The sequence below is a fragment of the Pistacia vera genome, unplaced genomic scaffold (assembly GCF_008641045.1).
Source record: "Pistacia vera cultivar Batoury unplaced genomic scaffold, PisVer_v2 Contig4, whole genome shotgun sequence".
Classification (NCBI taxonomy): Eukaryota; Viridiplantae; Streptophyta; class Magnoliopsida; order Sapindales; family Anacardiaceae; genus Pistacia; species Pistacia vera.
In genome coordinates, this window is record NW_022196223.1 from 403,057 (window position 1) to 421,939 (window position 18,883).

General features: G+C 36.7%; 2 protein-coding genes across 2 annotated transcripts; both read right to left on the reverse strand.

Moving 5' to 3' along the window:
- Nucleotides 1-486: 486 nt before the first annotated feature.
- LOC116141483 (putative disease resistance RPP13-like protein 1) lies at nucleotides 487-3,656 on the reverse strand. The gene is made up of 2 exons (XM_031426989.1): nucleotides 3,635-3,656; nucleotides 487-2,658 (listed from the first exon to the last, which is right to left on the reverse strand). Exon 2 carries the CDS (start codon nucleotides 2,641-2,643, stop codon nucleotides 487-489), a length of 2,157 nt encoding a protein of 718 aa, XP_031282849.1. The 5' UTR covers nucleotides 2,644-2,658; nucleotides 3,635-3,656.
- An 11,204-nt stretch (nucleotides 3,657-14,860) lies between these two features.
- LOC116141484 (disease resistance protein RGA2-like) lies at nucleotides 14,861-17,002 on the reverse strand. Its single transcript, XM_031426990.1, has 2 exons — nucleotides 16,892-17,002; nucleotides 14,861-16,516 (listed from the first exon to the last, which is right to left on the reverse strand). Exon 2 carries the CDS (start codon nucleotides 16,505-16,507, stop codon nucleotides 14,861-14,863), a length of 1,647 nt encoding a protein of 548 aa, XP_031282850.1. The 5' UTR covers nucleotides 16,508-16,516; nucleotides 16,892-17,002.
- Nucleotides 17,003-18,883: the final 1,881 nt, after the last annotated feature.

An 18,883-nucleotide genomic window follows, 5' to 3' on the forward strand; every position in this document is an offset into this window, starting at 1 on the left:
CTACTATAGTGAAATCATTACAAAACTACAATGTTAAAACAATGAATTTAATCCATAAATGGAAATTAAAATGCACAATTTTCTTAAAATAATTACAAATCCCTAATCAATTACAAATAAAACAAATCATCAAAAAGAGATTTTAGCTACTAAAAATAATCAAATTACCAAACACCATGTTGAAACTATGGATTGAATCCAGCGGAAAAAAAAATTGAAGAATTAAAATTCCAGATTTTTTTGAAACGAAATAAAATTTATGTTTACCTTAATTTGCTGGTTTCCCTACCAACCTTGACAATGCAGATTGGTGCCTTAATGAATTGAAGTGCCACTGAGAGAGAGAGAGAAAAAGGGGAGTCTGACATAAAAATGTGATTGAAGCGCCACGAGAGAAGAGGGAGAGAGGAGAGTTTGAGATAATATGTGGAGGGAAAAATTGGAGGAAGATAATTTATAATGGCGCTAGTACTTGTAACTTCCCTTTTAAATTTTAATAAAGAGATCATGATCTATATAGCGCAGGTTTATGGGCATTGTGATTTGTTGGCTGCTTATAAAACGAAGAAACTTTAAGTTTTCCAAATCCTTCAAATCAGAGCCTACACCTTTGCCTACAATAAAATTGAGTAATGTTCTAAGACTTTCCATTTCTTTCATTCTTGATGGCATTTGTCTAAGTAAATTGACACCAATAATATCAAGATGCCATAAATTGATCAGTTTCCTCAAATTGGAAGGCAACTCAATGAGATGAGAGCAATCCATCAATAGCAAAATTTGCAAGATGAGTAGTGAACATATTGAATCAGGTAACGTTCTGATCATAGTGCCAGAGAGGTTGACATATCTTAGATATCTCAAACATTTAACTGAATTGGGTAACTTCGTAATACTATGCTTCGCCAAAGATAACGCCCTCAAGTGTTTGAACTTTGGTAGCAAATCAGAAAGAAGTGCATCAGTGATGTGATGACTGTCATCATTACATAGGAGTCCTGGCATAAATGTCCGTATGTTGTCAACATCATAGAAAAATTCAAATTCATTTTTCTCATCACCTTCTGGTTGCTCATTGACCCCCGACGCATCTTCTAATCCGAAATTTGTTTCTCCATGAATCCATCGGGCCATAGTTTTCACAAGGTCATGCATTCTATATTTAGAAGCATGACTACTTGAATGTTCAAGAAGAGATCTTTCCAATAGATCTTGGAAAATCTTACTGCCTCTATCTTCCAACTGCTCACAAACCATTTGCTCATTCTCTAGTTGTCCGCCAATTAGACCTTCTGCTATCCATAGAAGAACAAGTTCCTTTTCCTCAAATTCATAATCGTCAGGTAAAATTGCACAATAAACAAAACATCTTTGTAACCATAAAGGAAGATGTTGGTAGCTTAACTTTAGCACAGGAAGAATCTCATTATCATCTGCTAAATCCCATATTTTAGTGTTCAATATACATTCCCATTCCTCATAATCCTTAAATCTTATAACGCCACCAAGAATACACGCTGCCAAGGGTAAGCCTTTACACATATGAATAACTTTTTCACGAATTAATAGTGAATAAAAACACTCCCAATCAGATGCATGCATTTCAAAGACCGACCAGCAAGCTTTATCTGACAGTACCTCTAATGTATAAGGTTGAATATTGAGATTGACTGGGAATTCAATATTTACTCTGCTGGTTGTCACTATTATCTTGCTTCCTGGTGCTCCAGCCATAAAGGAAGACTTTAGAGTTTCCCACAAACCATAATTCTCTGTCGAAACATCATCTAAGACAAACAAGAATTTCCTCCCAAAAGTTGCTTCTTTCAGTTGAACCAGCACTTCATCTAAATCCTTTAGATTGCAGGATTTACAAGTGACTGACTCTAAAATGGCCTTGGAGATTCTGAAAACATTGGAACTTTCGTAGAGGGAAACCCAGGCTCTTGGTTTGAAGTCTTCCACTGCCTTATCATCATACACAAGTCGAGCGAGTGTTGTTTTTCCAACTCCTGCTGTGCCAATGATGGGTATTACTCTAAAGTTGGCATGATCACTCACTTCATCCCTCAACACCATTTCTAGTATTTTCTCTTTATCTTTGTCTCGCCCATAAATAGTTTTGGTTATGGAACCAGGCGCAGACTGTAATTCGCGTGTACCAAGCACATATAGTCGAAGTGCATCTCTTTTGGCATCGAGTTTTTCCAATCGGCTAGTTATATCAATTATTCTGGAAATCAGACTCTCATCAAACGGTGCAACAGCCCTTGTATTCGAACTTGTGAAACAAGCAGGAATGAGGCCGTTTAATGAACTTTTCTTGCCCATGGAAGTCTGAGTTTGAGCCATCATTTTGAGGCGCGAAGCTTGTTTCGAAATCTCATCCAGTATCTCCTCCACATCATCTGCCAACTCTTTGACGTCGTCTAGCCACATTTTCACTTCCACGTCCGACATTAGTCTCTTGTTCTCCTCTCTGTTGATAGCTTTCATAAAAATCTGTAACACTGTAGTCCACCGGTTTATCTTTAAAAATAGGCCGTTTTGCCCTGCAACTGCTGCAAGTTGCTTCAACTCTGGGGACGGCTCTTGCAGTGTGTTCACTAACCTAGTGAGAAGCGCACTGAGTTGCGGATCCATGAATTTCCGGTAGAACTGTCAGAGAAAGAGAGGAGTATGAAAAAGACAGAGTGAGAAACTATATATTCATCTTCACGTATGCTTTAAAAATTGCAAAGCTGCTGATACTCTGCCCTCAAAACGTATGTACATACAACATTAATTTGTTTCCTTGTTACGACATTTGTAAGGATAAATTTTATTTGATTGATTGTTTGGTTAAAATTTCAAATAAATTCTGAAAGTAGATAAATATGTTAATAATTATACTACACTTCATAAATGATGTTAAGATGGATGCTGATAAACGTACATACATCAAAATGTAAAAATGAATCCAAAAACAAATTTATTAAAAAAAAAAAAAAAAGCACATTTTATAATGCAAAGTCATGATATTATAAAAATTAGTAACTACCAGTAACAACTTGCACGGAAACGGGAATAAATTGACTTATTTAATTAATAAAAAATTAATCATATATTTTTTAAGATTAATTTAATATTTAACCATTCAAACAATTTGATTTCTTCCCATTTTACCATAACGCAAGTTGATGATCTATATATATATATCCACCACAACTTTACCAAAAAGTCTAAATAAAAAAGAAGCACTTTGTTAGTTGGACTTAGAGGACTCTAGTATTGAAATGATTAACAAATGAAAAGAAAAAAACATTCCTCACTTTTATCATTTGCCTTCATCACTATTATATTTTCATTATTAATAAGATATATACAGAATAAAAGATACATGATCATAACTTAAGAATTTCATATGCCTTATGAAAACAATTTTCTTTTTTCTTTTTTTTTCAACCACTACAAGATATAGGAATATCATAAAATTATATGTCCTAAAATTTTCAAAATATTTCTTTTAAGAAAAAAAAAATAAAAAAGCTTATGACAGAGGGTGTAAGTGAATGTTTATGATTACCCTAAAACAAGTAATAGTGACAGTAATAAATCAACACTCATAAACATTTAATACTTGTAATTACTGTACCTTAACACAATTAAGTAAATAGAAGCAGAGATTCCACCAAAATTTCAAAACTAAGGTTGTTAAGACTGAGCGAATATAAGAGAACTTCTAAAAGAGGGATCAAGAGAGAAATTTTTAGAAAAAGAAAAATTAACTATCGCAGACACAAAAATAACCATGACCGGAAGAAGATGGACTTCATCAACTTAATTGATAAATGGAGTCAAGTAGTGAAACTCCTCATTTACTGGAAAACTTATATATTAATACATTCTAAATAAAGTATTAACCAAATCTTTTACTCTTGTTCTCTCTCAATCTCCTCCATTCTACTTTAAAATTGATTTGATTGTACTGGTATGTCTTTTAACAGCAACACCGTTTAGTTAATTCAAATACTCTACTAAAATTGATTAATAGCTTCTCTAAATTTGAACTAAACAAAAATGCAAGAATATAAACCAATAAATCAACCGAAAATAAAAAAAGTAAAAGTTGCATGTAAATACTTGTAATGTACGTACCTCAACAACTGAAAGTAAATCAAATTTGAGAGAGTTTTTGAGGGAGATCTAGAGAGTTGTGAGAGAAATGAGTGAGCTAGAGAGTTATAAGGAAGGAGTGAAAGGAAATAAAGTCATGAAGTAAACCGTAACTTGTCCATTAAAATCAAACCCACACATGTAAATGTGCTAATTATTATCAATTAATGAGTAATTATAATAGATTGTGTAATTAATGGAAAAAAATACAAGTAGATAGTATCAACAACTGTGGGGTGGGAATTGGCAGAAATTTCTGCTTCTCTATTGATCACTATGGTAGACCCACCCCAAGTGAGTTTTGGGACAGAGTGTTTATAGTCCATCATGATTCCTTGAAACCATCAGTGTTGATGTGATTTAAGGTAGAAAAACCAAAACAAAAAGACCCCACAGTGATGCTACTCGTGGGGTGCGAGGGCCCTAAGTCAAGCCAACCCATTGGAAAATTGGCCATCAAGTGTTGATGTGATTTGAAGTGGAAACAGCAAAACAAAAAGACACCCACAGTGATGCTACTCGTGGGGTGTGAGGGTCCTAAGTCAAGCCAACCCATTGGAAAATTGGCGTGGATTATTTGTTCATTCATTTAACTTTTGAAATTGTTACTGCTTTTCACATGGAGAGACTAGATTTTGCCTGTTTCTTAGAAATTTCTCTCCTTGGTGGTAAGCGCGCGGTGAGCGAATAAGAGAAATGATTGAGAGTTTGCTAAGAGAGGTGGAAACATCTAAGAAATTTCCTGCACAAGGTTCTCTGTTTTTCCACAAATGTTTCATTCATAATTTGCAGAAAAAAGAAATATAGCTGCAAATTTATAGTAATAAGATTCCCAAACCAAAAATAAAAGCAAGCTAAAGTTTATAGAAATTAATGAAAAAGAAGAATAACTAGGGTGCGTATGTTCCGGGGGCATAAACGATAACACCAATTATCTATCTTATTTTCCAGAAATTACTAGGTTTAGGTATCAAGTGATGAAAGATTATCATAAACTTTCAATGTCAATAGTGGCTGCTGTGGGTGAAAACGGGGGTAATTCAATTACCATCTGGGAGGGTGTTATTTTTCCATTATCGTGGTAATAAACTATTCATACCAATTTTACCCTTAATTAATAAACATTTTGAACACAAAGTGGATCTGACCGAAAACGGCCATATTGGTGCAAGGTCAACCAAATCCAGTTGATTGTGCATTGTTTTGACGACTGTCGGCTGTGGCCAACTGTGGTTAATAATATTAACAAGGAAGGGCAATTAAGTAAAAAATCATCGATAATATTTTATTCCTCCAAATCTAACATATTAATTATTACAAGTATTTAACTTGCCGAATGTTAAAAGAAATTTCCTAACAGTTTATCAGAACTGATTTAATTTGGAAGACAAGGTTATGCAACATTAAGTGGACAAAGATGTAATGAGGGAGTAGGATTATATATTCTTATACATGTCTAAAATTAAACTGAACATAAATACAAGGAATAGTATTTAAATACTTGTAATCTACGTATCTAAACACCTGAAAATAGATCAAATTTGAGAGAGTTTGAGTGAGGTAGAGAGTTATAAGAGAAATGGATGGAGAGTTTTCTATATAAGGAAGCTACTTGTGATCATGAACGTAGCTGTAATACAATATAGGATTGTTTTAAACGAAACTAGAGTAACTTGGGAAAATGGAATCAAGTAGTGAACTCCTCGTTTACTGGAAAACTTGAGGGAGCATTTGTTGTAGCATTTTGGGTAGTATTTTTGACAAAGAATGAGTTGGGTGGTAATAACGAGATAGGATTTAAAAATGAACAAAAACACCCCCTAGGTTTGTGAATTTACTAAACACCCTATAATAAAAACATTAAAAATTACAGAAACACCCTCACCCACCCAGTAAATATCGGCAGTCGACCACCGGCCAGATCCACGGCTAGATCTAGCCATTGACAGCCAGATCTAGTCACGTTTGGTCGACAATGATGTCCAAAGATATGACCATCGTTGATGGTCAAAAAGGGTCATATCTTGGCTGTCGTTGACAGTCAACAATGGCCATATCTTGGCCATCGTTGACAATTAGCTACAGCCAAAGATCTGACTGTTAACAGCCAGATCTTTGGCCATAGATCTGGCCTCTTCCGATCAGATCCACGGCGGATTTGGTCTGAAAAAGCTATATCGATGCAATATCGGCTAGATCTAGCCGGTAGTGCACCATTACACTATATTCCGGCCATCTTCCGATACTGGTGGCCGGAATGGCAAATGTGGGTGGATGGAGGTGTTTTTATCAATTTTTAAACTTTTTGGGGGGTGTTTAGTTTAATTAATAAACTTAGGGGGGTTTTAAAAAATTAAAGAAAATATAATAGTATTTTTAGAATCAGGAAACAAATGTGTATTTTGGAAATGATAAGCAATGTTCTGAAAACCGGACCGGACAATGACCCATTCAAGTGTCCGGTTTTTTGTTTGACCGGTTGGATCGGTTGGTTGGACCGTAATTTTTAAACTTACATTTTAGTCCTTGAAGGTTTGAAATTCATCAAAAACACCCCTATAATACTCCCTTAAGGTTTGAAATCTATCTAAAACACCCCTGTCGTGCAAAGATTCTGGTGAGTGGTGATGGCAGCGATGATCGACAGCCAATCGAAACTGGAATCTTGGGGCTTTTGATGTGTAGGTGTCGACGACTCTGATGGTGGTGCTAGAGAGTTCCATCAGCGTCGGAACTCGTCGAAATCAACAAAAGAATTCGACGTTGCGTAGACTTTAGGTGGACGGCGATCGATGAAGGCGATTGAAAATGGATGGGTTTGGTTGTGGAGATGCCGTCCGTAGAATAAGGGTGTTTTCTCCGTCGAAAGATGTCGGAATCCGGCAGGGTTTAGTTGCGATTGGACCGCGATTCGGCAGTATTCTGGCGGTCCAACCGCGGTCCAATCCGGTTTAAATCAAAATAGCAGTTTTTTATATATACCGGACCGGGTTTGCCGTTGATTGCCGATTGAATCGGTCCGATCGGGTGGTCCGGTCCGGTTTTCAGAACATTGATGATAAGAATAGGATATGACAAAAACAGGAAAATAAACGCATCCTATATATTAATGCATTCTAAATAAAGTATTAACCAAATCTTTTACTCTTGCTCTCTCTCAATCTCCTGCATTCTACTTTAAAATTGATTTGATTGTACTGGTATGTCTTTTAACAGCAACACCGTTTAGTTAATTCCAATACTCTACTAAAATTGATTAATAGCTTCTCTAAATTTGAACCGAACAAAAATACAAGAATATAAACCAATAAATCAACCGAAAATAAAAGTTGCATGTAAATACTTGTAATGTACGTACCTCAACACCTTAAAGTAAATCAAATTTGAGAGAGTTTTGAGGGAGAGCCAGAGAGTTACGAGAGAAATGGGTGGAGAGTTATTCTATATAAGGAAGGAGTGAATGGCAATAAAGTCATGAAGTAAACAGTAACTTGTCCATTAAAATCAAACCCACATTTGTAAATGTGCTAATTATTACCAATTAATGAGTAATTATAATAGATTGTGTAATTAATGAAAAAAATACAAGTAGATAGTGTCAACAACTGTGGGGTGGGAATCGGAAAAGAAAAAACTTCTGCTTCTCTATTGAATGATTGATCACTATGGTAGACCCACTCACCCACCCCATGTGAGTTTTGGGACAAAGTGTTTGTAGTCCATCATGATTCATTGAAACCATCAAGTGTTGATGTGACTTAAGGTAGAAAGAGCAAAACAAAAAGACACCCACAGTGATGCTACTCGTGGGGTGTGAGGGTCCGAAGTCAAGCCAACACATTGGTAACTTGGAGTGGTTTCTTACACTATGTTTGGCTTACTATTTTTATCCAGATTCTGGATCCTATTTTCCAAATAACGTTTGACACCTTATTCCAAGAATATTACCCTATTTTTTTAATTACTTTTAAACTCCATAAGGTTATTAATTTCATCAAATACACCCTAAAAAAAAGTTTAAAAATTATCAAAAACACCCCCATAACCCATACTCGCCAGATTCCGGCAACCACCGTCGGTGGTAGTCGAAATCTATACAACGGCCAACCTGCCGACCATAAATGGCCGGAATTTCACCGATCTGGCCTTTTCCGGCCAGATCCACCACGGATTTGGTCGAAAAAGGCCAGATCTGGCCGTGAACGATGACCAAAGAAATGGCCGTCGTTGAGGTCAACGACGGCCAAATCTTGGCCATCGTTGACCGAAAACGATGGCCAAATCTTGGCCATCGTTGACTGAAAACGACGGCCATATCTTTGGCCGTCGTTGACCGCCAAAGATGGCCGTCTTTTTGGCCTTTTTCGGCCGTCGACGGCCACGGCAAGCCGTAGATCTGACCTTTTCCGGCCAGATCTATGGTGGATCTGGCCGGAAAAGACCATAACGACTCGTTACGACATAGATCCGACCGGTCTGTGTCGTAACTCGATTTTCCGGCCAGATTCCGGCGGTGGTGGCCAGAATCTGGCACTGCAGGTGGTGGGGGTATTTTTGTCAATTTATATGTTGGGGTATTTATGAAATTAGCAAACTTAGGGGGTTTTTCTATAAATTTTTAAATTTTACCTCGTAATACTCCCATATTCAATTATCCAATACTATCCCCAAAATCCTACCCAAAATAATAAACCAAATGCATACTTAGACATTTCTCCCGTTGGTGGTAAGCGCGTGATGAGAGAATAAGAGAAATAATGAGAGTTTGATAAAGAAAGGTGGAAACATCTAAGAAATTTCCTACCCAAAAAGTTTGAAGCACTACGTATCTCCGATAGCAAATCTCATCCAGTATCTTCTTCACACGATCAACCAACTTTTACACGTTCTCTAGCCAGTCTAGTTCCCTGTTCTTGTTGACTTTAGCTCCTCTTTATTCTTTTTGTCGCTAATGACTTCCTTAAAAGTCTTAAACTCCTCTCCATGGAATTACCTTTAAACATTGGCCATTTTGATATATCCAAGGGACATCAACCTGGAGAACTGCTCCTCCAGTCGCTCCAAATCTCGATCCATGATTAACTGCATGTCACACGAGAGGACAAGGATGAGACTGAGCCAGAGCTTGATTATATTCATGGTCATAGATGCTTTAAAATATTGAAAACTTCCAGCCTCTTTCTGCTTAACTCATCAAAGACGTCATGACGCACTTAAATGAGTTGAACTAATGTATTAGCGACTTACTAGAAGCTTGAAGTGAAAAATTTTAATATCATGTAATACTATATCAAATAAGAATGTTAATAGGGGAAAGATAGACCAAATTAATATTTAATTAGACGTTAGTAACGGTAATGTCCAAGAGACGTTAGTTAAAGGTTAGTGTAAATTAAAAAAAGAGTAAACAACATATTCCCATCCAAGGTTTAACGAAATCCTAAGTTGGTACCACAGGTTTCATTTATTCCAGATTTTCACCCTTAAAATAACACTGTTAACATTTTTTAGGATAGTGAGGGTACAATTACCATAATGCCCTTTAACCCTAAATTAATAAATTAATTTTAACCCCTAAATTACTAAAATTATAAAATTAACCATCTTATTTTGAAATTACATCAATTACACCCTCAGTGACTGTGCACCATCTCGGTTTTCACCGGATTTGGGCTATTTCCGATGCCGATGAAACCCCTGGTCACCTCCATCACCTTCCCCATCATCCGTCGTCCAAAACCCCTCTGGTTCCCGACTCATTGGGCCCTCCGATCGCCGGTGCCGTCAAGCTTAGGTTTTTGTCATTCTTTGTCGAATTCTGGCGACGAAAATCTAATTCGATGTCACCACTGCAACCAGCGTCTCCTAATCTACAAAACCCCTATGTCCCAACAACCGTTTAGTGGCCATTCGCCGGTGGACACCGACGAAAACCAGTCACATGTGACGGCTATCGTGGCTGGAGATCGACGGGCGATGAGGGGTTGTCAAGGGTATGGTTTTGTAGAGGGGAGGATAAGGGTTCAAATGGTGGTGACAAGGGTGATTTTGAGTGGAAGAATCACTGGAAAAGAGTGAAAAACAACGGCGGTGATGTTGCTAACGTGCGTCGGATTTTTGTTAGGGGCGACGATCTGTTAATGTGCGCCTCCTCTATGAAATGACCGATTTACCCCTGAGCCGTTATATCTAACCATTTCCCGTTACTTTAAGGGTGGGAATCTGGAATAAATGGAACTTGTGGTACCAACTTGGAATTTTGTCAAACCTTGGGTGGGAATATGTTGTTTACTCTTAAAAAAAACAACAAACGTTTAACTGAACATCATTACTTAACAGAAACGGTAAAAAATCCTGTAACGAAGAAGATTTAAGTGAACAATTAAGACAAACACAAAATAGACAATATTCCATCACAAGTGCATTGGGAATTTATTCATTAAATAGAAAAAAAAAACAGACAGACATTAGCCATCACTAGTTGCCTTACTTCAGTTGAAGTTCATATCCTAGCTCTTCATCTCCAATAAGATAGGCCTACATAAATAAACAATAATAAGATAGTTAAATTACAGATTATAGATTAAAATATAAAATATGAATCGTTACTATTAATTTTAAGGCCAAGGAGATGTGAGAAAATTAGAAACAACACATGGTTGAAGAGATCACAATGTAATGACTGGATCTAGATCACACATTCTCTTTTGCGGCAATGAAGAAATCCAACAGGTGTGTTTAAACTATTCAATAAACATTCATTTATGTCAAGATTAAGCATGTAGTATACTCATAAATTAAGAAGAAAATGACAACCTTACCTTAATCAATTACGGAAATCTGAAATATTTGTAAGAGACTTAAGTACCGGACAGCACCTTGCCTCCATCTATTTCTGCTTCGCAAAACCATAGAAGTCTTGTGAACAAAACCTCTAACACCCCACATTCATGAATTCTAAGTTTAAACCAATGATAGTCAATTTTGGGTAATTTTCCATGGAGTTTGGGGCATTTCACAAGGGATAGCTCATCCAAGCTAGGGAATATTTCAATATGCTCATTTTCTTCAACAAGATCTCAGCGCTCCTATTTTTGAAAATCTTCAAAACAAAGAGTCTTCAGTGATTTAAAAGGACTTGAACAATCTTTTTTGAAAAGCTCAGAACCAATGCTTTTTATTCCTGTCATTCCTTTAATAGTGAGTTCAAGCAAGCCCAAGTTTCCAAGTGAAGGCAATATTGTGCATTTTTCACATCTTTCCAATGTTAAGACCACCATTTTAGAATATGTTGAATCTCCAACCCAGCTTGAAAATCTTGTGCCATTGTAGCCTTTGATTGTGAGTTCTTTTAGATTTTGGAGAGGTTGGATGTGTCTAATACATTTTCTTCCACTAACTCATCTTGTGTGTCAACCGAGAGTCCCACTCTAGTACCAGCACTTTTAGATCCTTCTTATCAATTAATATGGAGTCCTTTGTATCTTGTGAACCAGTTACATTGTGTAATCTTGAAATGTAAAGCTCACGAAGAAACTTTAAGTTTTCCAAATCCTTCAAATCAAAGCCTACACCTTTGCCTACAATAAAATTGAGTAATGTTTTAAAACATTCCAATTCTTTCATTCCTGATGACATTTCTATGAGTAAATTGACACCAGTAATATCAAGATGCCATAAATTGATCTTATCTATTACAGCACCATACTTTCAAGTCTCTCATTAAACCTCTGCCAAACAGAGGATATACACACTTTATGCTATAAAGTTTATAGAGAAATAAGGTAGATTAAAACTAGCACATTATAATAAAAGTGTTCTCACCAAATGCCTAAACCAACATGTAAATACAAATCTCCAGAACTCAACTCATCTCTTACTGCACATTACTGTCGTTAAACAGTGGATAAACACACTTGGCAGGTAATCGAGTTAGAACTAAAATATCATCATAAAATCAAAAACAAAACTAAATTTCTAATCCGACGACCCTCAAGTAAAACCAGAAACAGTCTATTACAATATTAAAGAGAAGATGTAATTTTAATGTGCTATCCATCGAAAGTGCATAGAAATGAAAGGAATAAAAGAGTCTATTACATGACTAAAGAGAAGATAATAAACACACAGACAAAATTCTATCACAAGTGCTTAGAAAAGAAAAAGAAAAACATAGTCTTTAACATTTATTCAGCAAACAAATAAAAACACAGAGATATTAGACATCACTAGTTGCCTTCCTTCAATTGAATTTCTGATCCACATAACGAATTATCTCCCATCTGAAGCACTCCGAAGTCTGATCTCCAATTAGATAGGCCTGCTTAAAAACGCAATAATAAACTAGTTAACCTCCCTTCCTATTTGCAAGCACAGCAGTTCTGAAATTTTTCTCTAAGTAATCAAGTTATAAACATCAAACTGATCAAAGGTCAAATCTACTAAAATCAGTCCCTAAGTAGATTTTCCAATATCTAACATGTAAAGGAATATTTAGTTCAAGAAGAAAGAACATTTATTGAGATAAAAAGAAAAGAGATGAGAGATCAAAGAGTTTCAGAAGATTACAGCCATACCTTATTCAAACTTTGCTTCCCGCACAAGATCCTGCATCAATCTACTTCTGATTCACAAAACCATTGGGAGGATTGGGAACGAAACCTCTAAATGCTTACATTCCTGAATTGTAAGTTTAAACTGAAAAAGGTGAAGTTCAGGTATTTTTCCACAGAGTTTGGGCCATTTCAAAAGGGAAAGCTCATGCAGGCAAAAGAATATTTCAAAATGCTCGTTTTCTTTAACAGAATCCCAATGCTCCCATTCCTGCAAATCCTCAAAACAAAGAGTCTCCTGCGATTTAAAAGGATTTGAGCAATATTTTCCGAAAATTTCAGAACCTATCCTTTTTATTCCCGTCATTCCTTTGATGGTGAGGTGTTTAAGTAAGCCCAGACATCCAAGTGAAGGCAGGACTGTGCATTTTTCACATCTTTCCAGTATTAAGACCACCAATTTAGAATATGTTGAATCTCCAACCCAGCTTGAAAATCTTGTGCCGCTGTAGCCTTTGGCGTTGAGTACCTCCAGATTTGCATGAGGCTGTAACGCATCCAATACATTCTCTTCCACCAACTGATTTCGTGTTTCATCCAACTGAGATTCCCACTCTAGTACCAGCACTTTCAGATACATCTTATCAATTAATAAGAAGTCCTCTGTGTCTTGTGGAGAAACTACATTGTGCAATCCTAAAATATAAAGGTCATGAAGAAACTTCGATTTCTTCAAGTAATTCAAATCAGATCCTCTGCCTTTGCCCACTATAAAATTTAGTAATATTTTGAGACATTTCAACTCTTCCATTCCTAATGGCATCTCTTTTATTAGATTGACACCGCTAATATCAAGATGTCTTAAATTGATCAAATCCCTCAGGTCAGAAGGCAACTCTATGATCTTGTGTCTAAAGGAAGATTTTATTCAATTGATTCAAGTACATTAAAAAACTACACCATTCAATCCCTTATATGTTAGTTAAAGGGATAACAATCCCTAACTACCCTGAACTGAATTTTGACAGCAGTTAAAGGGGATTAGAATTCATAAACTAACAATAACTACTCTTCAAATAACTTGAAATTTGAATTTCCAGGATCATGCCACGGCATGCTTTTTGGTGTGCTGCCGCATGGTGCTCTCGGGTCAATTCTGGGACTCTTCCTCAGACTCCCGTCGCGGAATGGTTTTCTGAATATCGCAGCATTCTTCCTTGATGCCGCGACTTTTGCGATGTTGCTGCATTGGGCTCTCTGGAATTCCTGATGCAAGCTTGTTGAAATGTTGATAATTTGCTGGAAAATTCAGTTAAGTTAGTTTGTTTTTTGAATGAGTTTTTGGTGTCAAGCAGCAGGTGCATTCCCTCTTTTCTGCCGAAATTGAAGCTGCTGGAGTTGTGCTAGAGTTGTTAATTTTGTGACATGTTTAGGTGTAATCAGCGTAAGATAACTTGTATTAAGTTCCCAACTTTGTTTTTTAAATTTTAAAGTTTGAATGGTTGTTGTAGTTGGTAAAACAGTAAGTTTTGCTGTGTATATATCATAAGTTACAGTATAATGAAAAATGCAGTTCATTTTTAGCATTTTCCTTTCCTTTCTTTCTTAGAGTTCTCTGGCCAAATACCAACAAAGCTCTCTTCTTGAAGCCACGGCATTCCTGTTTCTTCACAGTGGCATGGAACCCTCTGGACTGATTTTGGAGAAAGTCTTCCTTTCATGCCGGGGCACTCCTTTTCCCATGCCGTGGCATACCTTGCTTCTACCATCGTCAAGAACGGCAATGACGCAGGGCCACAAATGACTCTCAGTCCAAGTGCATTTCTTTTCCGGTCGAGTTCTTCCAATCGATTTGTCATATCCATTATGTTAGAGCTCAAATCGCCATCCAACACAGATTCGGATTCAAACCTGTGAAATTAGCAGGGATGATCGTTAAGGGACTTTTGTCACGCACTTAACTTCTTTGCTAAGTTCGTGCGGCCTTAACTCGTCGGAAATGAGTTAAGCAGCCTAACACTCACACAAACTCACAGGCTAAAAGCTTATAAACGAGAGAGAAGTATATAGAGAAAATCTAAACTCTGTATATTGATCGGATTCAAGATATGAACTTTACATGGTGGAGTTGCCTATTTATAGGCTCAAGCTCCTCAAAGTAAATGTATTAGTAAGCTACATGGGTGTCGAGCATTGGGGCAGCCTTGGAAACGAANTTCTGCCATCCATAGAAGGACAAGTTCCTTTTCTTCGAACTCATAATCTTTTGGTAAAATTGCACAATAATCAAAGCAAACTTTTGAATCTGAAGAAAGATCTTGGTAACTTAACTTTAGTCCTGGGAGAATCTCACTGTCATCAGCTGAATCCCATATTTTACTTTTCAAAAAATATTGCCACTCACCCTGATCCCATTTAGAGCATAGAAGACTACCCAGAATCCTTGCTGTCAAGGGTAACCCTCTACACTTTCGAACAACTAGCTCACGAATTAATTTTGAAGTCTTATGTATATCATCAGCTGTCCCAAATTCATAGTCTAAATCCTTACGTGCATCCGAATCTCTCTTAAATGCATACTTCGCAAATACGGACCAACAATCATCATTGGATAAAACCTCCAAGTTATAAGGTTGAATATTATTGGACTCCATTGATATCATAAGATCTGCACCACGTGTTGTCATGATTACCTTACTTCCTGGGGCACCAACTATTAGAGAAGACTTGAGAGTTTCCCACAAGCCATTGTTCTTGCTCAATACATCATCTAAGACTAGCAAGAATTTTCGACCAACTAGTGCTTCTTTCAGTTGAACCAGTACTTCATTTAAATTCTTTAGACCGCAGGATCTAGAAGTGATTGATTCAAGGATAGCCTTGGAGATTCTGAAAATATCAGAGTCCTCAGAAACAGAAACCCACGCCTTAGGCTTGAAGTGTTCTACTGTCTTGTCAGTGTACACAAGCCGAGCAAGCGTTGTTTTGCCAACTCCTGCAATGCCAATAATGGGTATTATGCTAAAGTTGGCATCACTTGGTTCATCTCTGAGCACCAATTCAAGAATTTTCATTTTATCTTCGTCCCTTCCATAAATAGTAGGTTCGCTCTTCGAATCCAGTCCCCTCTTGATTACCACTTTGGCTGGTGCAGAGTGAGTCATAATTTCAAGTGCATCCCTTTTCGTATTGAATTCTTTCAATCGGTTAACTGTATCTCTGCCCCTGCCATACATTTTATCTCTTCCCCTGCCATACATATTACCTCTGCCCCTGCGATAGATAGCATGTTCATTTGGAGAAACCCATTCAGGGTACTCTATCATAGATTCGCACGCTGTTAGCAGAGGGGGCCAAATGACTCTCAGTCCAAGTGCATTTCTTTTCCTGTCAAGTTCTTCCAATCGGTTAGTTATATCCATTATCTTAGACCTCAAATCGCCATCCAACACAGCATTCGGATTCGAAACTGTACAACGATCAGGCATGATGTTCAAGAAGGAACTGTTCTTGCCTGTCGTACGACTCTGACAAGCAGCCATCAACTCAAATTCATCCAGTATGTCCTTCAAATTATCAATCACGTTTTGGACATCGTACAGCCACGCTTTCACATCCACATTGGTGTGATCTCTTCTATTTTCCTCGGGAACTACTTTTATAAATGTCCTTAAGATTTCCATCCACTTGTCTGGAATTGAGCATAGCTGCTCTTGACCTGCAATCTGATTCATCTCAAACAAACTCCGCCCCATTCTTTCCAGCAACGGGCTGAGTGTATGATGGAGCGAGTAAAACATGGTTGAGAACTGTCACACAAAGAGAAGGATGATATGTGAAATGACACTCCCACAATAATCACTTAAAATGGTGCAAGAACTCTGAAAAGGAATAGGATTATAGATTTTTGTCCATACCTCAGTTTAAATTAATAATAATGATTTCCAGATTACTCTGTTTATAATATACTACAGTTAATAAAATCTTGAAAGAATGAATACTACATTTACTTAAAATACAACACCACATGTTTTAATCTATGTTAAATGTATAAAAAAATTAAATTTTTGAAAGTGATAAATCAATAAACAAGGAATAAATAAGAAATGCTTATGAACATACATCAAGAAAGGTAAACATGAAAATTTTACATCTAAAAGAGAAAACAGAAGAAAACATTTTACCTCAAAATACTAGTTTGTATGGCAGAATGAACCCAATCACCTCTTCCAAAATAGCGAAAGCTCTTAAAATTCTGGATGCCAACGATTTGAGCAAGTGTTTGAAAGTGGTTTAAAGGTGTTTTGTAAGTGACAGAAGAGATAAGAGATGGTTTGGAGTTTTTCATCAAAGTCAAAGGGTATATCATAGCTTTAAAAATACTCAAGTTGTTATATAATAATAATACACAATAATTAACAACTAAGATGGATTCCTTCTTGGAAGAAGTAAAGAAAGACTTCCTTCTTCGTGTTTTGTAAACACTATAGCCGAAATACATATTCCCGCCTTAGGTTTAGAAAATCTCTTAACTGGTATCCTGATTTTGAAAACTATCAATATTCCACCATCCCTTAATGTCCATTTAAGAAATTGCAATTTGACTGAATTTGACCCTTTAAACTATCACTTTCGCTTTGAGAAATAGTTATCAAAATGATGCCTTGCTTTAAACTGATCCGTCTGAAACCATATCTGCCAAACACAGCATCAACTTTAGTAGGTATGAATTTAAATTGCCAAACAATAGGATTTGATTAAGTTCACAAATTTCTTTTTAAGCAATCAATTAGATACCAGTGTATGGAAGCTATCGACTGTAAGGAAAACGAGAAGCTGATGTCGAACGTGGATGTGAAAATGTGGCTGGACCATGTTGAAGAGTTGGCTGATGATGTGGAGGAGATACTGGATGAGATTTCAAAACAAGCTTCGGGCCCAAAATTGATGGCTCAAAGTCAGATTACAATGGAAAATTGTATGACCTATCCCTAGTGAAATGCCCCAAACTCCGTGGAAAATTATCCGAAATTCACCAGTTTTGGTTTAAACTTGGAATTCAGGAATGTGGGGGTATTAGAGGTTTTGTTCAGAAGACGTCCATGGTTTAGCGAAACAGAAATAGATGGACGCAAGGTGCTGTGTGGTCCTTAAGTCTCTTATAAATATTTCAGATTATCGTAATTGATAAAGATAAGGTTTTCATTTTCTGAAACTCTTTTATCTCATTTATGAGTATACTACATACTTGATCTTAACGTAAATGAATGTTTACTGAATATTTTATACACACCTGTCGGATTTCTTCATTGTCTCCCCGAAGAGAATGTGTGATCTGGATCCAGTTATTACATTGTGATCTCTTCAACCATGTGTTGTTTCTAATATTCTAACCTCTCTTCGACCATGAATTAATAGCAACGATACATTGACGTGAGGAGTTTAAGGTATGGTTTCGCAGATCACGCACAAGGCCAGGTCGCAGATTATTAACAGGTCGTTGGTTCTTGATCAAAGGGCCGGCCATTAATAAATTAGCTCAACTCATTTAAGTGTGTCATGACATCTTTGATGATTTAAGCACAAAGAGGCTAGAAGTTTTGAATATTACTAAAGCATCCATGACCATGAATATAATCAAGTTCTGGCTCAGGCTCTGGCTCAGTCTCATCCTTGTCTTTTGTATGACATGCAGTTAATCATGGATCGAGATTTGTGCACCAAGTTGGAGCGACTGGAGAGCAGTTCTCCTGGTTGATGTCCCTTGGATGAGATTGCCATCATCGGAAAGAGAAGTTCACAAAAGCGCAGCATTTTTGCTTGTTGTCACAATCCAAATGCTGATAGTTGATACAAGTAAGCGAATCCATGGACTCAAGATGGAAATGTATGCAATTGGATTGCAAGTGACTACAATTCCATAAGTATATCTTGTAGTAGGTCCGGATCTACTTATGGGAGAGACATTTATGATGAAAATGATCCAAAGATATAGATGACTTGGCAGCGAGTGTTCTTGCTGGCCTTTTATACACTTTGAATGGAGTGATGAAGGACAAGGTATTTTGAATATGAGATTTATCAGATGATATTGAGATTCTTCCTGAACTATATAGTTTAACTAATATATTTTATTATTTTTTTTTTTTTTTTGCGCTGGCCAATTTTATGGGAGA